This window comes from Aythya fuligula, chromosome 14 (genome assembly GCF_009819795.1).
Source record: "Aythya fuligula isolate bAytFul2 chromosome 14, bAytFul2.pri, whole genome shotgun sequence".
In the NCBI taxonomy this organism is placed as follows: Eukaryota; Metazoa; Chordata; class Aves; order Anseriformes; family Anatidae; genus Aythya; species Aythya fuligula.
In genome coordinates this window covers 7862403-7885402 of record NC_045572.1, presented here as the reverse complement: position 1 = coordinate 7885402, position 23000 = coordinate 7862403, and the positions used below count along the sequence as shown (strand labels likewise).

Genomic DNA, 23000 nt, shown 5'->3' with positions numbered 1-23000 from the left:
CGGCGGCGCTCGCTGTGAGCCGTGCGTGCAGTGCCGGGCGGAGGCTGCGGGCGCCGCTGTTCACCACGGAGGAGAGGAGAGGAAGGAGCGGAGCGCTGCAGCCAACCCCGCCCGCTGCGGCCCGGCTCGCCCGGTCGCTCGCTGTGTCGGCGGCCGTGCGGACTGCGAGCGGCTCCGCGGTGCGGAGCCGAGCTACAGAGAGGCGGAGGGGCCGGAGCCGAAGCGGGAGCCGGAGCCGCAGGCGAACAGTCGGGTCGGCGGGGGGGAGCAGTCGGCGAGCGCCCGGTGGTAGCGGGGCCGTGTCGGAGATGTGCGCGGCGAGAGAAGGGCGCTGGGGCCGGAGGCAGCGAGCGCTGCTGTGCTGCGTGTTGGTGGCGGCGTGGGAGGCGGCGTGGGGGCAGCTGCGCTACTCGGTGCCCGAGGAGCTGCCCAAGGGCTCTTTCGTGGGCGACGTGGCCAAGGACCTGGCGCTGCAGCTGGCGGCACTCCGCGATCGCGGCGCCCGAGTGGTGTCGGCAGATAGGACGCAGTATTTCTCTCTGCATGCGAACAGCGGCCACCTGGTGACGGCGGAGAGGCTAGATAGAGAGCAGCTGTGCGAGGGCGTGCAGCGATGCGTGCTGCGCTGCGAGGTGATCGTGGAGGGCGAGATGAAGTTCTACGGAATTGAAGTGGAAATCACGGACATTAACGACAACGCACCCAGCTTCCGCAACGCAGAAATTGAACTGACAATGAGCGAAACGACTGTTCCAGGGTCGCTGTTCCCTCTGGCTGATGCTCACGACGCGGACGTGGGAGTGAATTCCCTGCAGAGCTACGAGCTGAGCGGCGACGAGCACTTCTCGCTGTCCGTGCAGGCGGGAGCCGACGGCGAGAAGCGTCCCGAGCTGGTGCTGGCCAAGGCGCTGGACCGGGAGGAGGCGGCGTTTCACGAGCTGGTGCTGAGGGCGAGCGACGGCGGCGAGCCGGCACGGACGGGCACGGCGCGCATCCGCGTGGTTGTGCTGGACGCCAACGACAACGCGCCCGTGTTCAGTCAGGCGGTGTACGCTGTGCGCGTGCCCGAGGACGTGCCCGTGGGCTCCACCCTGCTCACCCTCACGGCCACCGACGCTGACGAGGGACTTAACGGCGATGTGAAATACTTATTTAAGAAAATCACTGACAAAGCCTTGAAGATTTTCCACCTGGATCCCGAGACGGGATCGATCAGGCTGTTGAGGAGCCTGGACTTTGAGCACGGCGACTCCTACGAAATGGAATTGCATGCACGGGACGGAGGAGGCCTTTTTGATACGGCTACAGTCTCAGTCTCGGTGATGGACGTGAACGACAACGCGCCCGAGATTTCGGTGCGGTCGGCGCTGAGCGAGATCTCGGAGGACGCGCCTTCGGGGACGGTGGTGGCCCTGCTGCACGTGCAGGACCGCGACTCGGGCGCCAACGGCGAGGTGCGGTGCTCGCTGGTCGGCGACGTGCCGTTCCGTCTGCGGAGCTCGGTGGGCAGCTACTACAGCGTGGTGACGGCGCGGGAGCTGGACCGGGAGGAGGTGTCGGAGTACAACGTGACGGTGTGGGCGTCGGACGGCGGGTCGCCGTCGCTGCGCAGCAGCGCGGTGCTGGCGCTGCGCGTGCTGGACGTGAACGACAACGCGCCGGTGTTCGCGGAGGCGCGCTACAGCGCCCGTCTGCCCGAGAACAACGCCGAGGGCGCGCTGGTGCTGACGGTGCGGGCGTGGGACGCGGACTGGGGGCAGAACGCGCGCGTGCGCTACCGGCTGGCGGAGGGGCGCGTGCGGGGCGCGCCGCTGTCGTCCTACGTGTCGGTGCAGGCGGAGACGGGCGCGCTGTACGCGCTGCGCTCGTTCGACTACGAGGAGGTGCGCGAGGTGGGGCTGTGGGTGCGGGCGGAGGACGGCGGCGCGCCGGCGCTGAGCAGCAACGTGTCGGTGCGGCTGCTGATCGTGGACGAGAACGACAACGCGCCGCAGGTGCTGTACCCGCCGATGGCGGCGGCGTCGGGCGCGGGCTGGACGGGCGTGGAGCTGGCGCCGCGCTCGGCGGAGCCCGGCGCGCTGGTGGCCAAGGTGGTGGCGGTGGACGCGGACGCGGGGCAGAACGCGTGGCTGTCCTACGAGCTGGCCAAGGCGACGGAGCCGGGGCTGTTCCGCGTGGGGCTGCACAGCGGCGAGGTGCGCACGGCGCGCTCGCCGCTGGCCCGCGACGCGCCCAGGCACAGCCTGGTGGTGGTGGTGAAGGACCAGGGCCGGCCGGCGCTGTCGGCCACGGCCACGCTGACGGTGGTGCTGGCCGAGAGCGTGGCCGAGCTGCTGTCGGAGCTGGGCAGCGCGGCGGCGCCGGCCGAGCCCGGCGGCAGCCTGACGCGCTGGCTGGTGCTGGCCGTGGCGGCCGTGTCGTGCCTCTTCGTCGCCTTCCTGCTGCTGCTGCTGGCGCTGCGCCTGCGGCGCTGGCGCCGCTCGCAGCTGCTGCCGCCGGCCAGCGGCGCCTTGCGCGGCGTGCCGGCCTCGCACTTCGTGGGCATCGACGGCGTCCGCGCCTTCCTGCACTCCTACTCGCACGAGGTGTCGCTCACCGCCGACTCGCGCAAGAGCCAGCGGCGCTGGGCGGCCGACAGCTGCTGCAACACCCTCCCGGCGCGGCCGCCGCCCGACAAGGCCGCGCCGCTGCTCGGGGAAGACGCTGCCGGCGTCCGCGGCGCACCGCCCGACGCCCTCCCGGTGAGTCAGTCGCTCCGGACACCCCGACGCCCTCCCTGTCGGCGCTTGCCTCCCTTCATGCTCATTTACTTTTTTTCCCCGTTCTGCTTGACCTTATGATGTCCCAGAATGATAAGCCCTTATTAGCTGTTGACATACAGTTCGAAGGTGATTAGTGAGCGTGGTGCAACTCAATGCTGTAAATGTAGAGGAGTGAAGTTGAGATCTTGGTTCAGAATTTGAAGAGAAGGTGTGATAAGTGGTGATATTGTTTGGGCAGTGGTACGATTTTATTTTGAATGCCAACTTCTGTAGCATATATTAAGTTTGATTTCATAATTTTGACAATGCCTGCAGCATTTTTGCTCCATTTCATCCTGGTTTTGCTTTCGTGAAGGGCAACGCTAATCCTCTGATGCCAAAATGTTCTGTACAAAAACTGTGCATGTAGAGGTATGATTCCTTAGTATAATACCTTGTGATACCTGTGAAAATCCTCATTAGTCTACCGCTATCTGCATTGGGGTGTAGCATTTCTTCTTAGTTGTAATTCTGTTTTCAAGCCTCTGTTTGCAGGAAGATTGTGCTTCATATTTCCATTTTATTGAGAGGACGTTTATGTTTGAAAATGCAAAGTTTCTGTTGCAGCAAATCCTTATCTCCCTTGAGAAGGTCTTATAAGCCATCTGGAGACAAGATGTTGCATATAAGGGAAACAAATTACTCATAACACCTGTGTGGTGGTTTTACCGTGCTGGGCAGCTAAACCCCACAACCACTCTCTCACTCCCCCTCCTTTAGATAAGGAGGGGGAGAAGTAAAGCAAAGAACAACTCACGGGTTGAGATAAGGATAATTTAATTAAAGGGAAATAATTATAATAATTAAATAAAGACTACCATGAACTAAACAATTTAACTAAGGGGAAATAAAAGGGAAAGGGGAAAAAGGAAGGAAAACAAACAAACAAAATAAATGAAAGCTATATGGAAGTGCAGAGGAAAGAAATTACTCTCTACTTCCCACAAATGAGCGATGATTGACCACGTCCTTGAAGCAAGGCCTCAATGCACGCAGCCGGTGTTCGAGAGGAGGACTGACGTCTTCTCAACGAGAGCCCACCCCTCCCCTCTTCTTCCTGTTTCCACCTTTTATTGCTGAGTGCGACACCACATGGTATGGAATATCCCTTTGATTGGTTTAGGTCAGCTGCCCTAGTGATGTTTCTCTCCTCACTTTTTTGCCCACCCCCTAGGAGGGTTAGAGAAAGGCCCAATGCTGTGCCACTGCTGCTCAGCAGTAGACACAACACCGGTGTGATAACACTGCTGTTCCAGCTACAAGTACAGAGTATGGCACTGAATGGGCTGCTGCCGGGAAAGTTAACATTCCAGCCAGACCCAGTACACACCTGTCATGAGAAAAGGCCCCATAGTAAGACATTTACATTTATAGTTTCATTTTAATTTCAGATAAACAGGACATAGCATGGAGAAACTGATGAGAGTTGACGAGCTTGTCTTGCTATGATGTCCCTACTGTACAGTGCAGAGGAAGACTTAAGAGCTGAGCCACTTCTTGGTGCTCTAGGGAGGTATTTTCCTGCATGCAGAGAAGACCATGCAGTCTTTCCTGTGAATTTATCTACCACACTTTCTCTTTGAATGCTTTTTTTGCTTGTCTGATTTTAACTTTTCCTAGTTTTTTGTCTATGTGGGTAGGCTGAATACGTACACTTGAGAGTATCAGGTGGATAAGTTGTATCATTCTCATTCCAATGTGCTTGATCAGTTGTCTGAGGTTTTCTTTAAGGAGAATCTTAATGGTGTCATGTTTGATTTGGCTGCCTCTCCTCTATCATCTATTCAGTCTTTGTGTTACTGGATGAACATGGGTTGAAATGTCTTTCAAGTGTCTATCTATACTGCTGTTTTTGTGTATAGTTTGGGATAATGGCCTTGTTTACTGGTGATCCTTTTAGAACATCTGCTTGGCTTATATATTGATGCACAGGAATCATAAAATGCATTTGAGATTGCATAGAGGTGCTGTGTGTGAAAGGCTTTTGGAAGAAAGAGGAGCGTGAGCATTGACTTCTGAAGAAAGGAGCAGGCTTTTCTATGAAGCATATGGTATGGCAACAGCTTTGTTGTGGCTTCTTCACTTGAATTTGGGTTGAGTAATATTTGGTGTGATTGAGGAATGGATTCTGGAGAGTGAAGTGCATTTCTGTTCCTGTATTTTTAGCAGTTTTGCCTTGTTTGTTGTCAGTGTAAAAAGTAGGCCTCAGTGTGGCGGAGAACCCTGGAAAGACTGGAAGATCTGTTATTAATTTCTGGAATGGGGGAGCTGTTTGCATACACTTTGAAAGTTTACTGCTCTGAGGTGAAAGGCTTTGATTCCTCATGTTTCCTTAATATTCAACTGAATGATAAGCCCTTACTAGTTGCAGTCATACAGTTAGAAGCTGGTTATTGAGAGTAGTGCAACTGATTGCTGTTAATGTAGAGGAATGAGGCTGAAATCTTAGTTCTGAATTTGAGAAGAAGGGTGTCAGTGGTGATATTGTTTGGGCAGTGGTATGACCTAATTGTGAATGGCAATTTCTGTAGCATATATTAAGTTTGATTTCATAATTTTGAGAATGCCTGCAGCATTTTTGCACCATTTGACCCTGGTTTTGCTGTCCTGAAAGTCAATGCTAATCTTCTGATGCTAAAATGTTCTGCACAGGATCTGTGTATGTAGAGCTATGATGTCTGTGTATATATATAATGGCTTCTACTATCTCTGACAATCCTCATTAATCCACCCGTATCTGCATTAGGGTATTGTGTTTCTTCCTAGTTGTAATTCCTTTTTCAGGCCTTTGTTTGCAGTAAGGTTGTGCTTCATATTTCCCATTTTTTAAGTGTTTTTTCATTTGAAAATGCCAAGTTAGTATTGCAGAAAATCTTTATCTCCCTTGAAAAGCTCCTATCATCCATCTGGAGGCAAATTCTAGCATATAAGGGAAACAAATTGCTCACAAGACATATCATGAGAAAAGGCCCCATAGTAAATCATTTACATTTCTAGTTTGATTCTCATTTGAGATTATAAGACTATGTAATGGAAAAACTGATGATAGCTGATTAATTTTTCTTACTATGATGTCCCGTACTGTATAGTCCAGAGGAAGATTTAAGCATGTTAGCCACTCCTCCTAATTTTGTATCATCACCGTACTTGCTGAGACTGGATAAAATTCCCTCATCAAGGTCATTGATGAAGCAGTTGAACAAGACCACACCAAGCCCTGACCCCTGGGGAACACCACTAGTCACAGGTCTAAAGATGGATTGAGCCGAGAAATGTCTTTGTATGCATCTGTGTTGCTGTTTCAGTGTGCATAGTGGAATAAAGGTCTGGGTAACAGGTCCTTCTAGGCTTCATCGTTTGAATTTGTGCTGCATAACATTTGGATAGGTTTAAAAATGTTGTGTGAAGTGTGAGATTAGATTCTGCTTCTTTTTTCTTGTTCCATGTATGTCCTTTCCACATTTTTGCCATGTTTGTTGTCAGTGACAAAATGCTGGAGGGCCCTGCAAAGATTGGAAGATCAGTTATGACTTGTTGGACTTGGGACCTGTTTCCATTCCAAGTGTGACTATTTAGTACTGTCAGGACAGTCTTTAATATCCTCATGTTTCCTTAAAATGTCACTGGATGAAATGTTCTTGCCAGTGGCCTACATATGGCTAGAACTTGGATGTTGTGAGTGGTGCAAATGAATGCTGTGAATGCAGAGCAAAGATGGTGAGTGTTATTTTTTTATTATTATTATTTTTTAATGTGGAAAATAAGTGGTTCAGTATCATTCAAAGGTTTGACATCATAATTTGTGCCAATTCCTGCAGCATTTATGCACCATTTTATCCTGGTTTTCTTGCCCTGAAAGGTAACTTTAATTCTCTGGTAATAAAATGCTTTGCAGAAAAACTGTGTATGTGGTGTGATGATGCCTGTGTATTATGTCTTATAATACCTGTGAGAATCCTCATTACTTCACTCCTATTTATTGTAACTTTGTGCCAAATTGTTTCTTCATAGCTATAATTCCATTTTCAGGTCTTTGTTTTCAGGAAGGTTGTGCTTCATATTTTCCTTTTCTGGCTAGGGCTTTTACATTTGAAAATGCAGAGTTTGTACTGCAGCAAGTCCTTATCTGCCTTGAGAAGGTCCTATCAGGCATAATCAGACAAATATTAGTGTATATGGGAAATGAAACAGAAGCTCAAACTGAATCTGTCTTCATTATTTGCAAGACTTAACATGAGAAAAGACCCCATATTAAGGCCTTTCCTTTTGCAGTTTCATATTCATTGGAGATGAGCAGGCCACATCATGGAAAACCAGATGACAGCTAATGAACATTTCTTAAAATGAAGTCCAGATGAACTCTCTAGGGCTTTGGTTGCAGCTCAGGACCTCAGTGATTTGTTGGTGGTTTAGGGAAGAATTTTCCTGTGCAGAGAGAAGTGTGTGGCCCATGTCCAGTGATCTTCTCTACCACACTCTCTTTATGAATGCTTCTTTGTACTGCTGGTCTGATATTTTCTTTTCCTGGTGTTTCTTCCATGCATATAGGTAGAGTTATCAGGGAGTGTGTTATGTGTTCATGTGCTTTGCCCATGTAAGCCACAAGGTGCACATTTCAACGAAGTTAGAACTAGTGCAGAAGACTGGAGATATCAGGTTAGTTGTGTGTTCTCCTCCGTTTTTTTATTAATTTATTTTTTGTCTGGGTGGTGGATGTAAACATGATGTTAGTAGAAGAGGAATGTCTCTGTGGTGCAGAGGGGCATTCACTTACCAATATATTTATGACGACCCAATCCCTGTTGGAGAACTGCTCCTCTCTATCCCTTACCTCATTAGAAAGCATTAGAAACTTGCAGAGAACTGTACCTCCCTTATTGGTATACCTTGATGGTGTCATTGTGCACATTACATGGTATTGAGAAATTGTCTGTTCAACTTTTCCTTTGGTGATCTGTGCTTGCAAATTCGAGAGGTGAAAGGAACGCATTGAAGTTATGAAGGTTTGAGGTGACATGTTGGGGGAATGTTGTGTGAGGGGCTGTAGAAGGACTGACACTCCTTTCTCTACTTGTTTTAGTTATTTCATTCCACATACAGCTGTGGTTTATGCACTTTGAAGTCTGTCTGCTGAATAGGTTTTGCTTGAGAAATGTTATTGAGCTTTTTGGGGAACTTTGGGAGAGCCCTCTGGCTCTCTGGAGAGTTCCTTCCCTACTATCTACCTTATATGCTCTACTACTATGAATACTGAAAGATATCCATGTTTATAAACTCGCTGCATACCATTTATTCTCTTCACAATGTTTTTATTAGGTCGTGTTAATGTTATGGAAAAAAAAATGTCTTTGGAACTGTCCAAGGTGAAGACTGTGTGCACGTTGTGAAGATGTGGACTGGGCAATTGGTCTTTTGCTTAAGTCCTTCTGCCTGTTATGAATAGGGAAGGCAATCATAACAGTTGGGATACTTTGGGAATTCTTCATGTGTGAAAGTCTTTTTTTGGAAAGAGGAGCCTTTGAACACTGACCTCTTAAGGATGCAGCTGAAAGTGGCTTTTCTAACAGATGTCCTATGACATCAGTCATGTTCATAGAATCCTGGAATCATTTAGAAAAAATAATTGGAAAACACCTCTTACATCATCTATCCCAACCTTCCAACCTTTAACCTAGCACTGCCAAGTCTCACATTAAGCTATGTTACTAAGAGCTACATGTAAATACTTTTTGAAGACCTCCAAGGATGATGACTCAACTACTTCCCTGGGCAGCCTGTATGAAAACTTCACAACCCTTTCAGTGATTTTTTTTTCCTAATGTCCCATGTAAACCTCCCCTGAAACAATCTGAGGCGTTTTCCTAGTGTTTTATCACATGGTTCTTGGGAGTACAGGCCAACCCTCAGTTTGCTGTAGGCCCCTTTAAGGTAATCATAAAGGAATTTTATATCTGCCCTGAGCCTCCTTTTCTCTAGGCTAGACAACCCCAGCTCCCTTATCCGCTCCTATTAAGACCTGTTCTCTTGACACTTCAATGGCTCCATTGCCCTTCTTTGGACCTGCTTCAGCACCTCAATAACCTTCCTGTAGTGATGGGTCCAAAAGTGAACTCAGCATTTGATGTGCAGCCTCACCAGAGATGGGTACAGAGGGACAACCATTTTCCTAGTCCCTCTGGCCAGACTATTTCTGATACAATTCAGGATGCTGTTGGCTTTCTTGGCCCCCGGAACACACTGCTGGCTCATATTTAGCCAGCTATCAACCAATACTCAGAGATCCCTTTTGGCTAGCCATCTTTTAAGCCAGTCTTCCCCCAGCCTGTAGCACTGCATGGAATTACTCTGAGCCAAACACTGGCTGAGGTCAACTGCATGAAGTTCAACAAGACCAAGTGCCGGGTCCTCCACCTTGGATGCAATAACCCCAAGCAGAGCTACAGGCTGGGAGAGGAGTGGTTGGAGAGCTGCCAGGCGGAGAAGGACCTGGGAGTGATGGTGGATAGTCGGCTGAATATGAGCCAGCAGTGTGCTCAGGTGGCCAAGAAGGCCAACAGCATCCTGGCTTGTATCAGGAACAGTGTGACCAGCAGGGCTAGGGAGGTGATCGTCCCCCTGTACTTGGCTCTGGTGAGGCCGCACCTCGAGTACTGTGTTCAGTTTTGGGCCCCTCGCTACAAGAAGGACATGGAGGTGCTTGAGCGGGTGCAGAGAAGGGCGACGAAGCTGGTGAGGGGCCTGGAGAACAAGTCCTACGAGGAGCGGCTGAGGGGGCTGGGCTTGTTCAGCCTGGAGAAGAGGAGGCTCAGGGGCGACCTTATCGCTCTCTATAGGTACCTCAAGGGAGGCTGTAGCAAGATGGGGGTTGGTCTGTTCTCCCACGTGCCTGGTGACAGGACGAGGGGGAATGGGCTTAAGTTGCGCCAGGGGAGTTTTAGGTTGGATCTTAAGAAGAACTTCTTTACCGAAAGGGTTGTTAGACATTGGAACAGGCTGCCCAGGGAAGTGGTGGAGTCACCATCCCTGGAAGTCTTTAAAAGACGTTTAGATGTAGAACTTAGGGATATGGTTTAGTGGGGACTGCTAGCGTTAGGTCAGAGGTTGGACTCAATGATCTTGAGGTCTCTTCCAACCTAGAAATTCTGTGATTCTGTGACTTGTCACTTAACCTTGTTGGACCACATGCTGCTGGCCCCGTCCTATTGGCCCAGCCTATCCAGATACATCTGTAGGACCTTCCTACCCTTCAGCAGATCAACATTTGTGCTTAACTTGGTGTCATCTGAAAATGTGCTGAGGGTGCACTGAGTCCCCTTATCCAGGTCATTGACAAATGAAACTGAAGAGAACTGGCTCCAATATTGAGTCTTGGGGGGCACCACTTGAGACCGACATCCATCTCCATTTAACGCCATTCACAGTGACTCTTTGGGCTTGACTAACATGCCAGTTTTCAAGACAGTAAAGTGCCCACCTGTCCAAGCCATGAACAGCCATTTTCTCCAAGCTGTGGGAAAGAGTGTTCAAAAGCCTTACTGAACTCAAGATAGACCAGATCCACAGCTTTTCTCTCATCTACTTGGCATGTCACCTTGTACACAAGGAGATCAGATTCATGAAGGGGAGGACCTGTCTTTCATTAAGCCACGTTGAGTGAACCTGATCACCTGGTTACCCTGTAAGTGCCATGTGATGGCACTAGAGCTGTTTTGTTCCACAAGCTTCCCCAGCACTGTCAGGCCTGTAGTTTTCCAGATTGTCGTTTGGGCACTTCTTGTAGATGGGTATCATATTTGGTGGCCACCAGTCAACAGGGACCTCTCCAGATAGCTGTGACTTCAAATAAATGATGGAAAGTGGCTTGGTGAGCACTTCCTCCAGCTCCCTCTTGTCGTGGTTTAACCCGGCTGGCAGCTAAACACCACGCAGCCGTTCGCTCACCCTCCCCCCTCCCTCTCTGGGATGGGGGAGAGAAATGGAAAGTGAAGCCCGTGAGTTGAGATAAAGACAGTTTAATAAGACAGGAAAATAATAATAATAATAATAATAATAACAATAATAATAATAATAATAATAATAATAATACAATGATGATAATAGTACTACTACTAATAATATGTACAAACAAGTGATGCACAATGCAATTGCTCACCACCCGCTGACCGATGCCCAGCCTAACCCCGAGCAGTCCAGCCCCCTCCCCTGGCTAGCCACCCCTATATATTGTTTAGCATGACGTCAGATGGTATGGAATACCCCTTTGGCTAGTTCGGGTCACCTGTCCTGGGTCTGTCCCCTCCCAGCTCTTACTGCACCCCCAGCCTGCCTGTTGGCAGGACAGAGCGAAAGGCTGAGATGTCCTTGGCTTGGTATAAGCACTGCTCTGCAACAATTAAAACATCGGGGTGTTATCAGCACTCTTCTCATCCTAAGCCAAAACACAGCATTCCACCAGCTACTAGGAAAAAAATTAGTTCTGTTCTAACTGAAACCAGGACACCTCTGTACCCTTGGGTGGATCCTTTCTGGCCCCATAGACTTGCATACGTCTAGGTAGTTTAGCAAGTTGCTGACCATTTCCTTGTGGATTATGAGGGCTTCAATCTGCTCCCTGTCCCTATTTACCAGGTAGTCAGGGGATGGGATACCCAGAGAAAAATAGATCATGTTGCTAAAGAATGAGACCAGAAACGCATTAGGGAGATCATCTCTTGTCACTGTGTTTCCCCTCCACATCCAGTAAAAGATGGAGCTTGTCTTTGATCTTCCTTTTATTATTTATGTATTTATAAAATCATTTTTGATGTCTTTAAGAGCTGTAGCCAGCTTGAGCTCCAGTTGGGCTTTGGCGTTTCTAATTTTCTCCTTACAGAACCTCAAACATCTCCTCAGCAATGGAAGTATATCCCTTCAATTTCATTCTACATAATGTTGAGGCAGATGAAAGAAAAGAACATCTGTAGAGTGACAGTGAAATCCTTCATTTGTGTAATTTTCATATTTTTGCCTTGTTTGCTGTGAATGTCTGAACTGGGCCTCAGTGTGGCAGAGACCCCTAAAAAGATTGGAAGATCTGTTAAAATGGCGGGACTGGGGGAGCAGTTACCTTGCAGACCTTGAATATTTCCTTCTGTGGAGAGAACTGCTTGGATATATTTCTCTTTCAATAAAGTGTCAGAAAATTATATGCCCTTTTCTTTCTGCTCTCACCAATGGTGAGAAGTAGGATGTTGTCCATGATGCAGATAAAGACTGTAACTGCAGAATACAGTGGCTGAGAAGCAGGCTTAGAGCCTGTAAAATAGTTGGATCAGTGTGTCTTTGGCTGGGGAATGCTTTTTTTCATGCCTGATGCCAAGGACTCTATCATTTCTGTTCTGATCATGGTGTCCCTGTCCTTAGAGGCAATGATGTTTCCCTGAGAATAAAGTATTTGGCAGAAAGTGCCTATGGAGGGAAGGTCTCTGAGGTGAAAGAGTGATGAGTGGAGCCACCACCATGTATGAAGGTGAAGTCAAAGAAGAGCAGAAGGGTGCTGTGGGAACAGGTGTTCCATGAAAGCACTAATGTAGTGCTGTAACTGATCCCAAGTCTTTCTTTGGGTTTTTCTCAAATGAATGTATTGGACATGTTTGATAACTGATGCCAAATTCTGCCCTCTTCTTACACCTCTGTGTACACTGGCATGCTCATGTCCCATGGTTCTCTGATACACTCAAAGTGAATGTCCTGGGGTTTTCTTCTGTTTTATGTGTAGGTATTTTACGGGAAAACCATTTAAGTGAATGAAAGTTAGAAAAGCATCTTCAGCAATTGTCCTCTCCAAGACTGCATTTATAGTGGGGGAAACTGATCAGAGGCGAGTACCCAGAATGGGTTGCTAAATAACACGGATGTGGAGTGAGTGCAAAGGCTTCTCAGAGAGCTGAAGGGACCTGTTTATTTCTTGGTGCTGCACTCTTACAGGGGGAAATGTTTTATATCAGTTTTTGACATTGGAACGACAACACAATTTATAAATCTTACATTCATTTAAATGAATGTAAAGTGTTGAGAAGACAATAACTTGTCCATTCAAGAATCATTGCAAGAATGATCTCTCCAGTTCGTTGAAGTGAATGTCCTTCTGCAAACATGGTGTAAGAATGATAATTACTTTGAGGAAGAAATAACACGAATAATTTTACCTGCCATGCAGTACAACTAAGATATTAAGGAGAGGCCTTCATTCTGATCGTAACCGCCCTGATGACCAGAATGCATTCGATCTTCCCTTGAAGAAGAGAAGGCGTTGCAGAAGCAAACGAAAAGTAGCATCTGGGCCGTGTCGCAGGGGAATGTGCCGTGGGGCCGCGTCAACGGGGCCCGAAGGTTTTCGCGGAAGAGGCAGGGCGGCGGCGCTCGCTGTGAGCCGTGCGTGCAGTGCCGGGCGGAGGCTGCGGGCGCCGCTGTTCACCACGGAGGAGAGGAGAGGAAGGAGCGGAGCGCTGCAGCCAGCCCCGCCCGCTGTGGCCCGGCTCGCTCGCCTGCTGTGTCGGCGGCCGTGCGGGCTGCGAGCAGCCCCGCGGTGCGGAGCTGTGCTTCACCGAAGCAGAGAGGCTGGCGTGAGTGGGCGGCTGCGGGGCCGAAGCTGGGAACGAGAAACGAAGTGTGAGTCGCACCGACAAACTGATCCGGAGCCGGAGCGAAAAGTCGGGGCTGCGGCGGGGAGGTGTCGGCGGGCGTCCGGTGCAGACGGGGCCGTGGCGAAGATGTGCACTGGGACAGAAGGGCGCTGGGGCCGGAGGCAGCGAGCGCTGCTGTGTTGCGTGTTGGTGGTGGCGTGGGAGGCGGCGTGGGGACAGCTGCGCTACTCGGTGCCCGAGGAGCTGCCCAAGGGCTCTTTCGTGGGCGACGTGGCAAAGGACCTGGCGCTGCAGCTGGCGGCCCTCCGCGATCGCGGCGCCCGTATCCTGGACCGAGGTAGAACACGGTATTTCGCTCTGCATGCGAACAGCGGCCACCTGGTGACGGCGGAGAGGCTAGACAGAGAGCAGCTGTGCAAAGGCGTGCAGCGATGCGTGCTGCGCTGTGAGGTGATCGTGGAGGGCGAGATGAAAGTTTACGAGATCGAAGTGGAAATCACGGACATTAACGACAACGCACCCAGCTTCGGAGAGGCCGAAAAGGAACTGAGAATGAGCGAGATGACTGCTCCTGGATCGCGCTTCCCTCTGGCCGTGGCACAAGACCCGGACGTGGGAGTGAATTCCCTGCAGAGCTACGAGCTGAGCGGCGACGAGCACTTCTCGCTGTCCGTGCAGGCGGGAGCCGACGGCGAGAAGCGTCCCGAGCTGGTGCTGGCCAAGGCGCTGGACCGGGAGGAGGCGGCGTTTCACGAGCTGGTGCTGAGGGCGAGCGACGGCGGCGAGCCGGCACGGACGGGCACGGCGCGCATCCGCGTGTCTGTGCTGGACGCCAACGACAACGCGCCCGTGTTCAGCCAGGCTGTGTACGCTGTGCGCGTGCCCGAGGACGTGCCCGTGGGCTCCACGCTCCTCACCCTCACGGCCACCGACGCCGACGCCGGACTTAATAGCGAGCTAACGTATTCGGTCATAAAATTGACAGCAGTAAAACCAGACAAATTCTTTCTGGATTCCAAGACGGGTTCGATCAGGCTGTTGAGGAGCCTGGACTTCGAGGAAGGCGACTCCTACGAAATGGAGGTTCAAGCAGAGGACGGCGGTGGCGTTATCGACACAGCTACGGTCTCGATCTCGGTGATGGACGTAAATGATAACGCGCCCGAGCTGACTGTGTCGTCGGCGCTGAGCGAGATCTCGGAGGACGCGCCTTCGGGGACGGTGGTGGCCCTGCTGCACGTGCAGGACCGCGACTCGGGCGCCAACGGCGAGGTGCGGTGCTCGCTGGTCGGCGACGTGCCGTTCCGTCTGCGGAGCTCGGTGGGCAGCTACTACAGCGTGGTGACGGCGCGGGAGCTGGACCGGGAGGAGGTGTCGGAGTACAACGTGACGGTGTGGGCGTCGGACGGCGGGTCGCCGTCGCTGCGCAGCAGCGCGGTGCTGGCGCTGCGCGTGCTGGACGTGAACGACAACGCGCCGGTGTTCGCGGAGGCGCGCTACAGCGCCCGTCTGCCCGAGAACAACGCCGAGGGCGCGCTGGTGCTGACGGTGCGGGCGTGGGACGCGGACTGGGGGCAGAACGCGCGCGTGCGCTACCGGCTGGCGGAGGGGCGCGTGCGGGGCGCGCCGCTGTCGTCCTACGTGTCGGTGCAGGCGGAGACGGGCGCGCTGTACGCGCTGCGCTCGTTCGACTACGAGGAGGTGCGCGAGGTGGGGCTGTGGGTGCGGGCGGAGGACGGCGGCGCGCCGGCGCTGAGCAGCAACGTGTCGGTGCGGCTGCTGATCGTGGACGAGAACGACAACGCGCCGCAGGTGCTGTACCCGCCGATGGCGGCGGCGGCGGCGGCGTCGGGCGCGGGCTGGACGGGCGTGGAGCTGGCGCCGCGCTCGGCGGAGCCCGGCGCGCTGGTGGCCAAGGTGGTGGCGGTGGACGCGGACGCGGGGCAGAACGCGTGGCTGTCCTACGAGCTGGCCAAGGCGACGGAGCCGGGGCTGTTCCGCGTGGGGCTGCACAGCGGCGAGGTGCGCACGGCGCGCTCGCCGCTGGCCCGCGACGCGCCCAGGCACAGCCTGGTGGTGGTGGTGAAGGACCAGGGCCGGCCGGCGCTGTCGGCCACGGCCACGCTGACGGTGGTGCTGGCCGAGAGCGTGGCCGAGCTGCTGTCGGAGCTGGGCAGCGCGGCGGCGCCGGCCGAGCCCGGCGGCAGCCTGACGCGCTGGCTGGTGCTGGCCGTGGCGGCCGTGTCGTGCCTCTTCGTCGCCTTCCTGCTGCTGCTGCTGGCGCTGCGCCTGCGGCGCTGGCGCCGCTCGCAGCTGCTGCCGCCGGCCAGCGGCGCCTTGCGCGGCGTGCCGGCCTCGCACTTCGTGGGCATCGACGGCGTCCGCGCCTTCCTGCACTCCTACTCGCACGAGGTGTCGCTCACCGCCGACTCGCGCAAGAGCCAGCGGCGCTGGGCGGCCGACAGCTGCTGCAACACCCTCCCGGCGCGGCCGCCGCCCGACAAGGCCGCGCAGCTGCTCGGGGAAGACGCTGCCGGCGCCCGCGGCGCACCGCCCGACGCCCTCCCGGTGAGTCAGTCGCTCCGGACACCCCGACGCCCTCCCTGTCGGCGCTTGCCTCGTTCCCTGCTCCTGGATTTTCCATTCCCGCTCTCCTTCCCGGCCGGGGTGGTTTGTTGCTTCTCTGAGCAGCGTGTTTTTTGTGAGAGCCTGGCACTCAGGGAGCCAAGCTTGGGCTCTGCTGGTAGCCTTACACTCTAGTGTGGATGGTGGGAAATGAGGGAGGATTTTGGCTGCAACTCTTCCACAACCGAGGTTGGTTTTTTTATTTTTTAATTTTTTTATTTTTTTCCCCCAGCATAACACCTGGTCCATTTGGCGGGAGAACAGTTTGATTTTATAATTTTTATATGTTTGATTTTATAATTTTGAGCATTCCTGCAGGATTTTTGCACTATTTGATCCTGGTTTTGCTTTCCTCAAAGGGAATGCTAGTCTTCTGATGCTATAGTATTCTGCAGAGAAACTGCTTGTAGAGCTATGATGTCTGTGCATAATGGCTTCTAATACAGGTACCTGTAAAAATCTTCCTTAATCCACTTCCTTAATCTGCTTTGTGCTATAGTGTTTCTCTCTAGTTGTATTCCATTTTCGGACCTTTCTTTTCAGGAAGCTTTTGCTTCATATTTTGCATTTTTCGTTTGCCTTTTACATTGCAAATACAAAGATAGTATTGCATCAATTCGTTATTTTCCTTGAGACATTCCTATCAGCCATCAGGAGACAAATATTTGTGTATAAGGGAAATGAAACAGAAGCTCAAACTGAATCTGTCTTCTGTGCTCTCGATACTTATATTCATTGGAGATATGCAGGCCATATCACGGAACAATGGAATAGAGCAGATGAATATTTATAGAAATGAAGTCCAGATGAAAACTGTAGTGCTTTGCTTGCAGCATGACACCTGTGTCATTTCTTGGTGATCTTGGGAGGCATTTTCCTGTGCAGAGAGAAGATTGTGCCACATTCACGGTGGCACAGGTGACACCTCTACCAGACTTTCTCTTTGAATGCTTCCTTCTGCTGCTTGTTTGATTTGGTTTTTTCCTAGTGTTTTGTCTGTATGTGTAGGTTGAGTGATCAGTAGTAGCACAGAGCCTTGTTGATGAATGTGTTATGTGTACATGGGCCTTGCTCATGTGAACCACCAGCTGAGTATTTGAGTTGGAGCTGGTGTAGAAGAATGGAGACATGAGGGTACTTGTGAATTTTTTTTTATTTTTCTTTGTTTTTGTCTGGGTAGTGGATGTAAACATAATGTTAGTAGAAAAGATGTCTGCATGGAACAGCCCATGCTCTAAAAGGAGAGGGACATTCCTTTACACATATATTTACGAAGATCCAGTGTCTGGAGAATGAATCCTCTCTGTCTTTCCCCTTATCTCATTAGTAGGCCTTATAAGCTTGCAGAGAAATGTAGCTCCCTTCATGGTATACTTGGATGGTGTGGTTGTGCGCAGTACTTGATACTGGGAAATGGTCTGTTGAACTTGTCCTTTGATGAGACTTGCTTGCAAATTCTGAGGGTGAAAGTATTGAAATTGTGGAAGTTTTGAGTTGTCAGGTTGGGGGAGCGTTGTGTGAGGGGCTATAGAAGGACAGATGCTCCTTTCTCTGCTACTTTTGTTTATTTCATTCCACACACATCTGTGGTTTATGCACTTTGGAGTCTGTCTACTGATTAGTTTTTGCCTGAGGTATGTTATTGAGCTTGTATTGGGATTTTTGGGTTATCTTCTGTAGAATTCATTCCCTACTGTCTACCTTACATGCTCTAGTACTATGAATACTGAAAAACATCCACGTGTATAACCTAGCTGCATATCATTTATTCTCTTCTTAATGTTTGTATTACATCATGATAACGTGGTAAGAAAAAAATTGTCTGGTGCTATCCATGTTGCATGTGAAGAAATGCACTGGGCAATCGGTCCTTTAATTATGTCCTTCAGGCTGTCATGCCCGACAAGGCCGCGCCGCTGCTCGGGGAAGACGCTGCCGGCGCCCGCGGCGCACCGCCCGACGCCCTCCCGGTGAGTCAGTCGCTCCGGACACCCCGACGCCCTCCGTCTCAGTGCTTGTCTCCCTTCCTGTTCATTGCCTTTCACTCCCTGCTCTCCTTCCTGGCCGGAGAGGTTTGTAGCTGCGCAAGGCACAACTTTATCGAGCAGCGGTTTGTGGGTGACTGTCCGTTGCTCAAGGGAGCTACACAGGGGCTCTGCTGTCAATGTTACACTTTCTGTCGGTGGTAGTGGATGAGACAGGGCTTCCATCTGCAGCTTTGCTCTAGATGGACTTGTATCTTTTTTTCCCCTGCCAGGTGGTTGCTCCTTTCAACCCTCAGCATGTTTCATGCATGTTTTCCTTTCTTTTCTTTTCTTTTCTTTTCTTTTCTTTTCTTTTCTTTTCTTTTCTTTTCTTTTCTTTTCTTTTCTTTTCTTTTCTTTTCTTTTCTTTTCTTTTCTTTTTTTTTTACCTATTCTGACTATATGTACACTTGAGATTATCAGTTGGTTAGGGTACAACATCCCTATATCCCATATGCTTGATCCATAGTGTGAGGCTGTCTTAGAAAGAGTCTTAATGTGACCATATTTCATTTGTCTGCTTTTCGTCTATGCTCTCCTCAGTGTATCTTTTACTGCATGAAGATCTTCTGAGGACAGAAATGTCTGTTTTCCTGTAATGAATATCAGAGAAACAAGCCTGAATGTTCTATTTATGGTATGCTGTGTGTGAAAGTATTTTGGAGGAAAGAGGACTGTTTGAGCATTGACGTCATCAGAATGGAAGAGGCTTTACTAGCAAGCTAATGCTATTGCAACAGTTGTGTCATGTCTTCATTGCTTCAAATTCTGTTTTATAATATTTGTTTAGATTGAGGAATGGAGTGTCAAGACTGAGAGTGAAGTTCTTTTCATGTCGTGCAGCTTTTGCATTATTGCTCTGCTTATTGTCAATGTCAAAAGTAGGCCTCAGTGTGGCAGAGAACCCTGAAAAGACTGGAATATCTGTTATTAATTGTTGAACTGGGGGAGCTGTTTCAATACATAACGTGAATGTTTACTGCCGTGCAGTCAAAGGAATCGATATCCTTATGTTTCCCTAAAATATCCCTGAATGATAAGCCCTTATCAGTGGCCAACATATAGTTAGAAGTTGTTTATTGAGAGTGGTAAAACTGAATGCTGTGATTGTAGAAGAAATAGTGTGAGAGGTGTGTTCTGAAGTTGGAAAATAGGTGTGTCAGCAGTGATATTTTTTGGGCAGTGGTTTGATTTCATTGCGAATGCCAATTCGACATGACTCTTTGTGCCTGGCCACCCAGCCAGCTTTTAAATCAACCAAGTGTACACCTGTCCAAGCCTTGAGCAGCCTGTTTCTCCAGGAGAATGCTGTGCAAAAGAGTGTTTAAAAGCCTTGCTGAAGTCAAGGTAAATAAGCTCCTAAGCCTTTCCATCATCCACTGTCATGTCACCTTGTCATAGAAGGAGATCATGTTCATGAAGGAGGATCTGCCTTTGATAAACTCATGCTGTCTGAGCCTGATCACCTGGTTCCCCTTCAAGTGCCATGTGATGGCACTCAAGTTAATCTTCTCCAAGAGCTTCCCTGGCACTGATGTCAGACTGACATGCCTGTAGTTCCCTTGATTCACATTTTTGCCTCATTTGCTGCTGCAGTCCCAAGTGTGCTTCATTGTGGCAGAGTATCTTGACTGGAAGATACGTTAGAAATGTCAGGACTATGGAAGCAGTTTCCTTCCAGACCTTGAATGTTTCCAACTGTGGAGAGAATTACTTTGATGTATTTCTCTTTCAATAAAATGTCAGTGAATGATATGCCCTGTTCTTTCTTGTGCGACATATATCAAGGAGTAGGATGTTGTCCATAGTGCAGATAAGGTGTGTGACTGCAGAATACACAGGCTGAGGCAGGTTTAGAGTTGGGAAAGTTGTTGTGTCATTGTGGCTTTGAATGGGGAATGTTTTGGTTTCAAATCTTGTGCCAAGGCCTGCACCATTTCTGCTCTGATCATGCTGTCCCTGTCCTTAGAGGCAATGTTGCTTTGCTGAGAATAAAATATTTGGCCTATGTAAAGTGCCTATGTAGGACAGGTCTTTGAGATGAAAGGATGCATGTGGAGTCTCCACCATGTATGAAGGTGAAGGCAAAGAAGAGCAGAAGGGTGATGTGAGAGCGGGTGTGCCCTGGAAGTGCTGATCTAGAGCTGTAACTGATCCTGAGTATTGTCATCATCTTATGCCTGCAATGTCCATCTGTGTGCTTGTCTCCCATGGAGCTTTGTTCCTTTCCCAGCAAATTCCATTCAGATTTTCTTCAGATACATGGGGAGGTATTTTGTTTAAAACTGAGGTGAAAGGAAAGCAAGATTCAAATCTTCAGCTGTTGCAGTCAGCAAGATGACTTTTGGAAGGGAAGGAACAGATGAGAGGAGACTGCCCAGATGACAAAGAATGGCAGAAATTGTTTCTATGTCACTTCAGTACAGATGCTCCAGTCCCTGCTTGTCTTAGGTGACCCAAGAAAACTCTTTCCATGGCCCAAGAAAGAGGTTTTCATGCAGGGGAATGGCAGAAGTCTGGCTTCTAGCAAGGAAGACGAAAGAGTCAGCTGGGCATATGGCTGTGCAACTTTTGATTCCTTGCACAGTGCCAAGGTCTGTGGCTGTTTCACTGTGACCCTTTCCTCCATGTTCCTAAAGAGGATAACTATCTTCTTTGCATAGGCCTTCAATCTGGGACCTCTGGATGTCCAAAGGTGCTGCATGAGCATTCAGCTTGAGGTGTCAGTGACTTTCAAGTGCTCTGGGAGATGACTTCTCCAGGAAGAGTTGTGTCTACATAAGTAGTGAAATGTTTGTCTCATGTAGGTCAGTTGAAGGTTTTTGTTTCCTTAAGTTTAGAATCAGAAATAACTGAGTGAGATGAGCTACTGCTTTTCAGGAAGGAAATTGTGGAGAAGACAGGCACAATTTCCTGCCCATTGCTGCCTTTAAGTGATAGCAGGAGGTCCTGAAGGACTGCATACTATTACGTGTGATCCTTGGGTGGAACGTTGGCTACACACAGGAATGTAGTACACCCAGACACCCCGACACCCTCCCTCTCGGCGCTTGCCTCCCTTCCTGCTCATTGCCTTTCCGTCCCCACTGTCGTTCCCCTTAAAATGTTCCTGAATTATAAGCCCTTATTAGCTGTTGAGATACAGTTGGAAGGTGATTATTGAGCGTGGTTGAACTGAATGCTTTGAATGTAGAGTGAAGTTGAGATCTTGGTTCTGAATTTGAAAAGAAGGTGTGATTAGTGGTGATATTGTTTGGGCAGTGGTACGATTTTATTGTGACTGGCAGTTTCTGTAGCATTTATTAAGTATGGTTTCATAATTTGAGCATTCCTGCAGGATTTTTGCACCATTTGATCCTGGTTTTGCTTTCCTGAAAGGCAATGCTAATCCTCTGATACTAAAATGTTCTGTACAAAAATTGTATGTACAGGTATGATTTCTGAGTATAATTCCTTTTAATAACTGTGAAAATCCTCATTAGTCTACCCCTATCTGCATTGGAGTATAGCATTTTTTCCTAGTTGTTTTTCCTGCTCCTTGCCTTTTCCTCCCCACTCTCCTTCCTGACTGGGGAAGTTTGCTGCTGGGCAAGGCAGAACTTCGTTAGGCAGCAGGTTGTGGGTAGCTGCTCATTGAGGGGAGCCAAGTGTGGCCTCTGCTGCCAGCGTTACACCTGATGCAGAAAGCAGGAGATGAGAGCAGGTTTTGCCTTCGACTCTGGTATAACCGGGTGTTGTTTGTTTGTTTTTGCTTAGTTTTGTTTTGTTTTTCACTTGCCAGGTGGTTACTCTTTTCTTCCCCTGACATGTATCATGCAGGTTTTCCTTTTTTTTTTTTCACTATTCTTAATAAGTGTACACTTTAGATTAACAGGTAGTAAGTGTATATCATCCCAATAGCCCATGTGCTTGATGAGCAGTTTGAAGTTGTTTTCAAAAGAATCTTAGTGTCCCCATGTTTCATTTGGCTGCTTTTTCTGTATAGTCTGCCCATTATATCTTTTACTTCATGAAGATCTTCCCAGGACAGAAATGTCCCTTTTTCTGTAATCAAGATCAGAAAGAGGATCATAAATATTCCATGCAAGGTATACTGTGTCTGTAAGGCTGTTGCAGGAAAGAATGTGTGAACGTTGATCTCTAGAGAATTTAAGAGCCTTTGGTAGCTGGCACATGCAATTGCAACAGCTGTGTCATGGCTTCATTGCTTGAAATTTTGTTGCATATGTGTGTTGAGAAATATATACAAATATATTTATGATGACCCAGCGTCTGTTGGAGAACGGCTCCTCTCTGTCTTTCCCTTTATCTCTTTAGTATGCTTTAGAAACTTGCAGAGAAATGTACCTCCCTTCTTAGTATACCTTGATGGTGTGGTTGTACGCAGTGATTGGTATTGGGAAATGGTCTGTTGAACCTGTCCTTTGGTGACATTTGCTTGCAAATTCCAGGGGTGAAAGAAAAACAATGAAGCTGTGAAAGGTTTGAGGTAATATGTTGGGGAGATTTTGTGTGAGGGGCTGTAGAAGGATAGATGCTCTTTTCTCTGACTGTTTTCATTATTTCATTCCACACATAGCTGTGGTTTATGCACTTTGAAGTCTGTCTGCTCAATAGGTTTTACCTGAGAAATATTATTGAGCTTTTTTGGGAACCATGGGAGAGTCTTCTGGGGAATTCCTTCCCTACTATTGCCTTGCATGCTCTACTGCTATGAATACTGAAAAATGTCTGTGTGTATAAACTAGCCGAATACCATTTATTCTCTTAAAAAAAAAATTATTATGTTGTGTTTATGTGATGAAAAAAAAATGTTTGGAGCTGTCCATGGTGTAGTCCTTGTGCACATTATGAAGAAACACACTCAGCAATTGGTCCTTTGATGATGTCCTTCTAGCTGTCGTGAAGAAGGAAGGCAATCACAA

General features: G+C 49.4%; 2 protein-coding genes across 2 annotated transcripts; both read left to right on the top strand.

Annotated features, from left to right (window-relative positions):
- Positions 1–249: 249 nt before the first annotated feature.
- On the top strand, positions 250–3401 carry LOC116494953 (protocadherin gamma-A10-like). Its single transcript, XM_032197116.1, has 2 exons — positions 250–2741; positions 3297–3401. The coding sequence occupies exons 1-2, from the start codon at positions 309–311 to the stop codon at positions 3399–3401; spliced, it is 2538 nt and encodes an 845-aa protein (XP_032053007.1). The 5' UTR covers positions 250–308.
- Positions 3402–13422: 10021 nt separating this feature from the next.
- LOC116494952 (protocadherin gamma-A10-like) lies at positions 13423–18648 on the top strand. Its single transcript, XM_032197114.1, has 3 exons — positions 13423–15994; positions 17941–18021; positions 18619–18648. The coding sequence occupies exons 1-3, from the start codon at positions 13553–13555 to the stop codon at positions 18646–18648; spliced, it is 2553 nt and encodes an 850-aa protein (XP_032053005.1). The 5' UTR covers positions 13423–13552.
- Positions 18649–23000: the final 4352 nt, after the last annotated feature.

Coding starts and splice junctions, on each gene's coding strand:
- LOC116494952 (XM_032197114.1), top strand. CDS start 13,553: ATGTGCACTGGGACAGAAGGGCGCTGGGGCCGGAGGCAGCGAGCGCTG. Junction 15,995..17,940: donor CACCGCCCGACGCCCTCCCG/GTGAGTCAGTCG, acceptor TATGTCCTTCAG/GCTGTCATGCCCGACAAGGC. Junction 18,022..18,618: donor CACCGCCCGACGCCCTCCCG/GTGAGTCAGTCG, acceptor TGCTCTCCTCAG/TGTATCTTTTACTGCATGAA.
- LOC116494953 (XM_032197116.1), top strand. CDS start 309: ATGTGCGCGGCGAGAGAAGGGCGCTGGGGCCGGAGGCAGCGAGCGCTG. Junction 2,742..3,296: donor CACCGCCCGACGCCCTCCCG/GTGAGTCAGTCG, acceptor CTCTGTTTGCAG/GAAGATTGTGCTTCATATTT.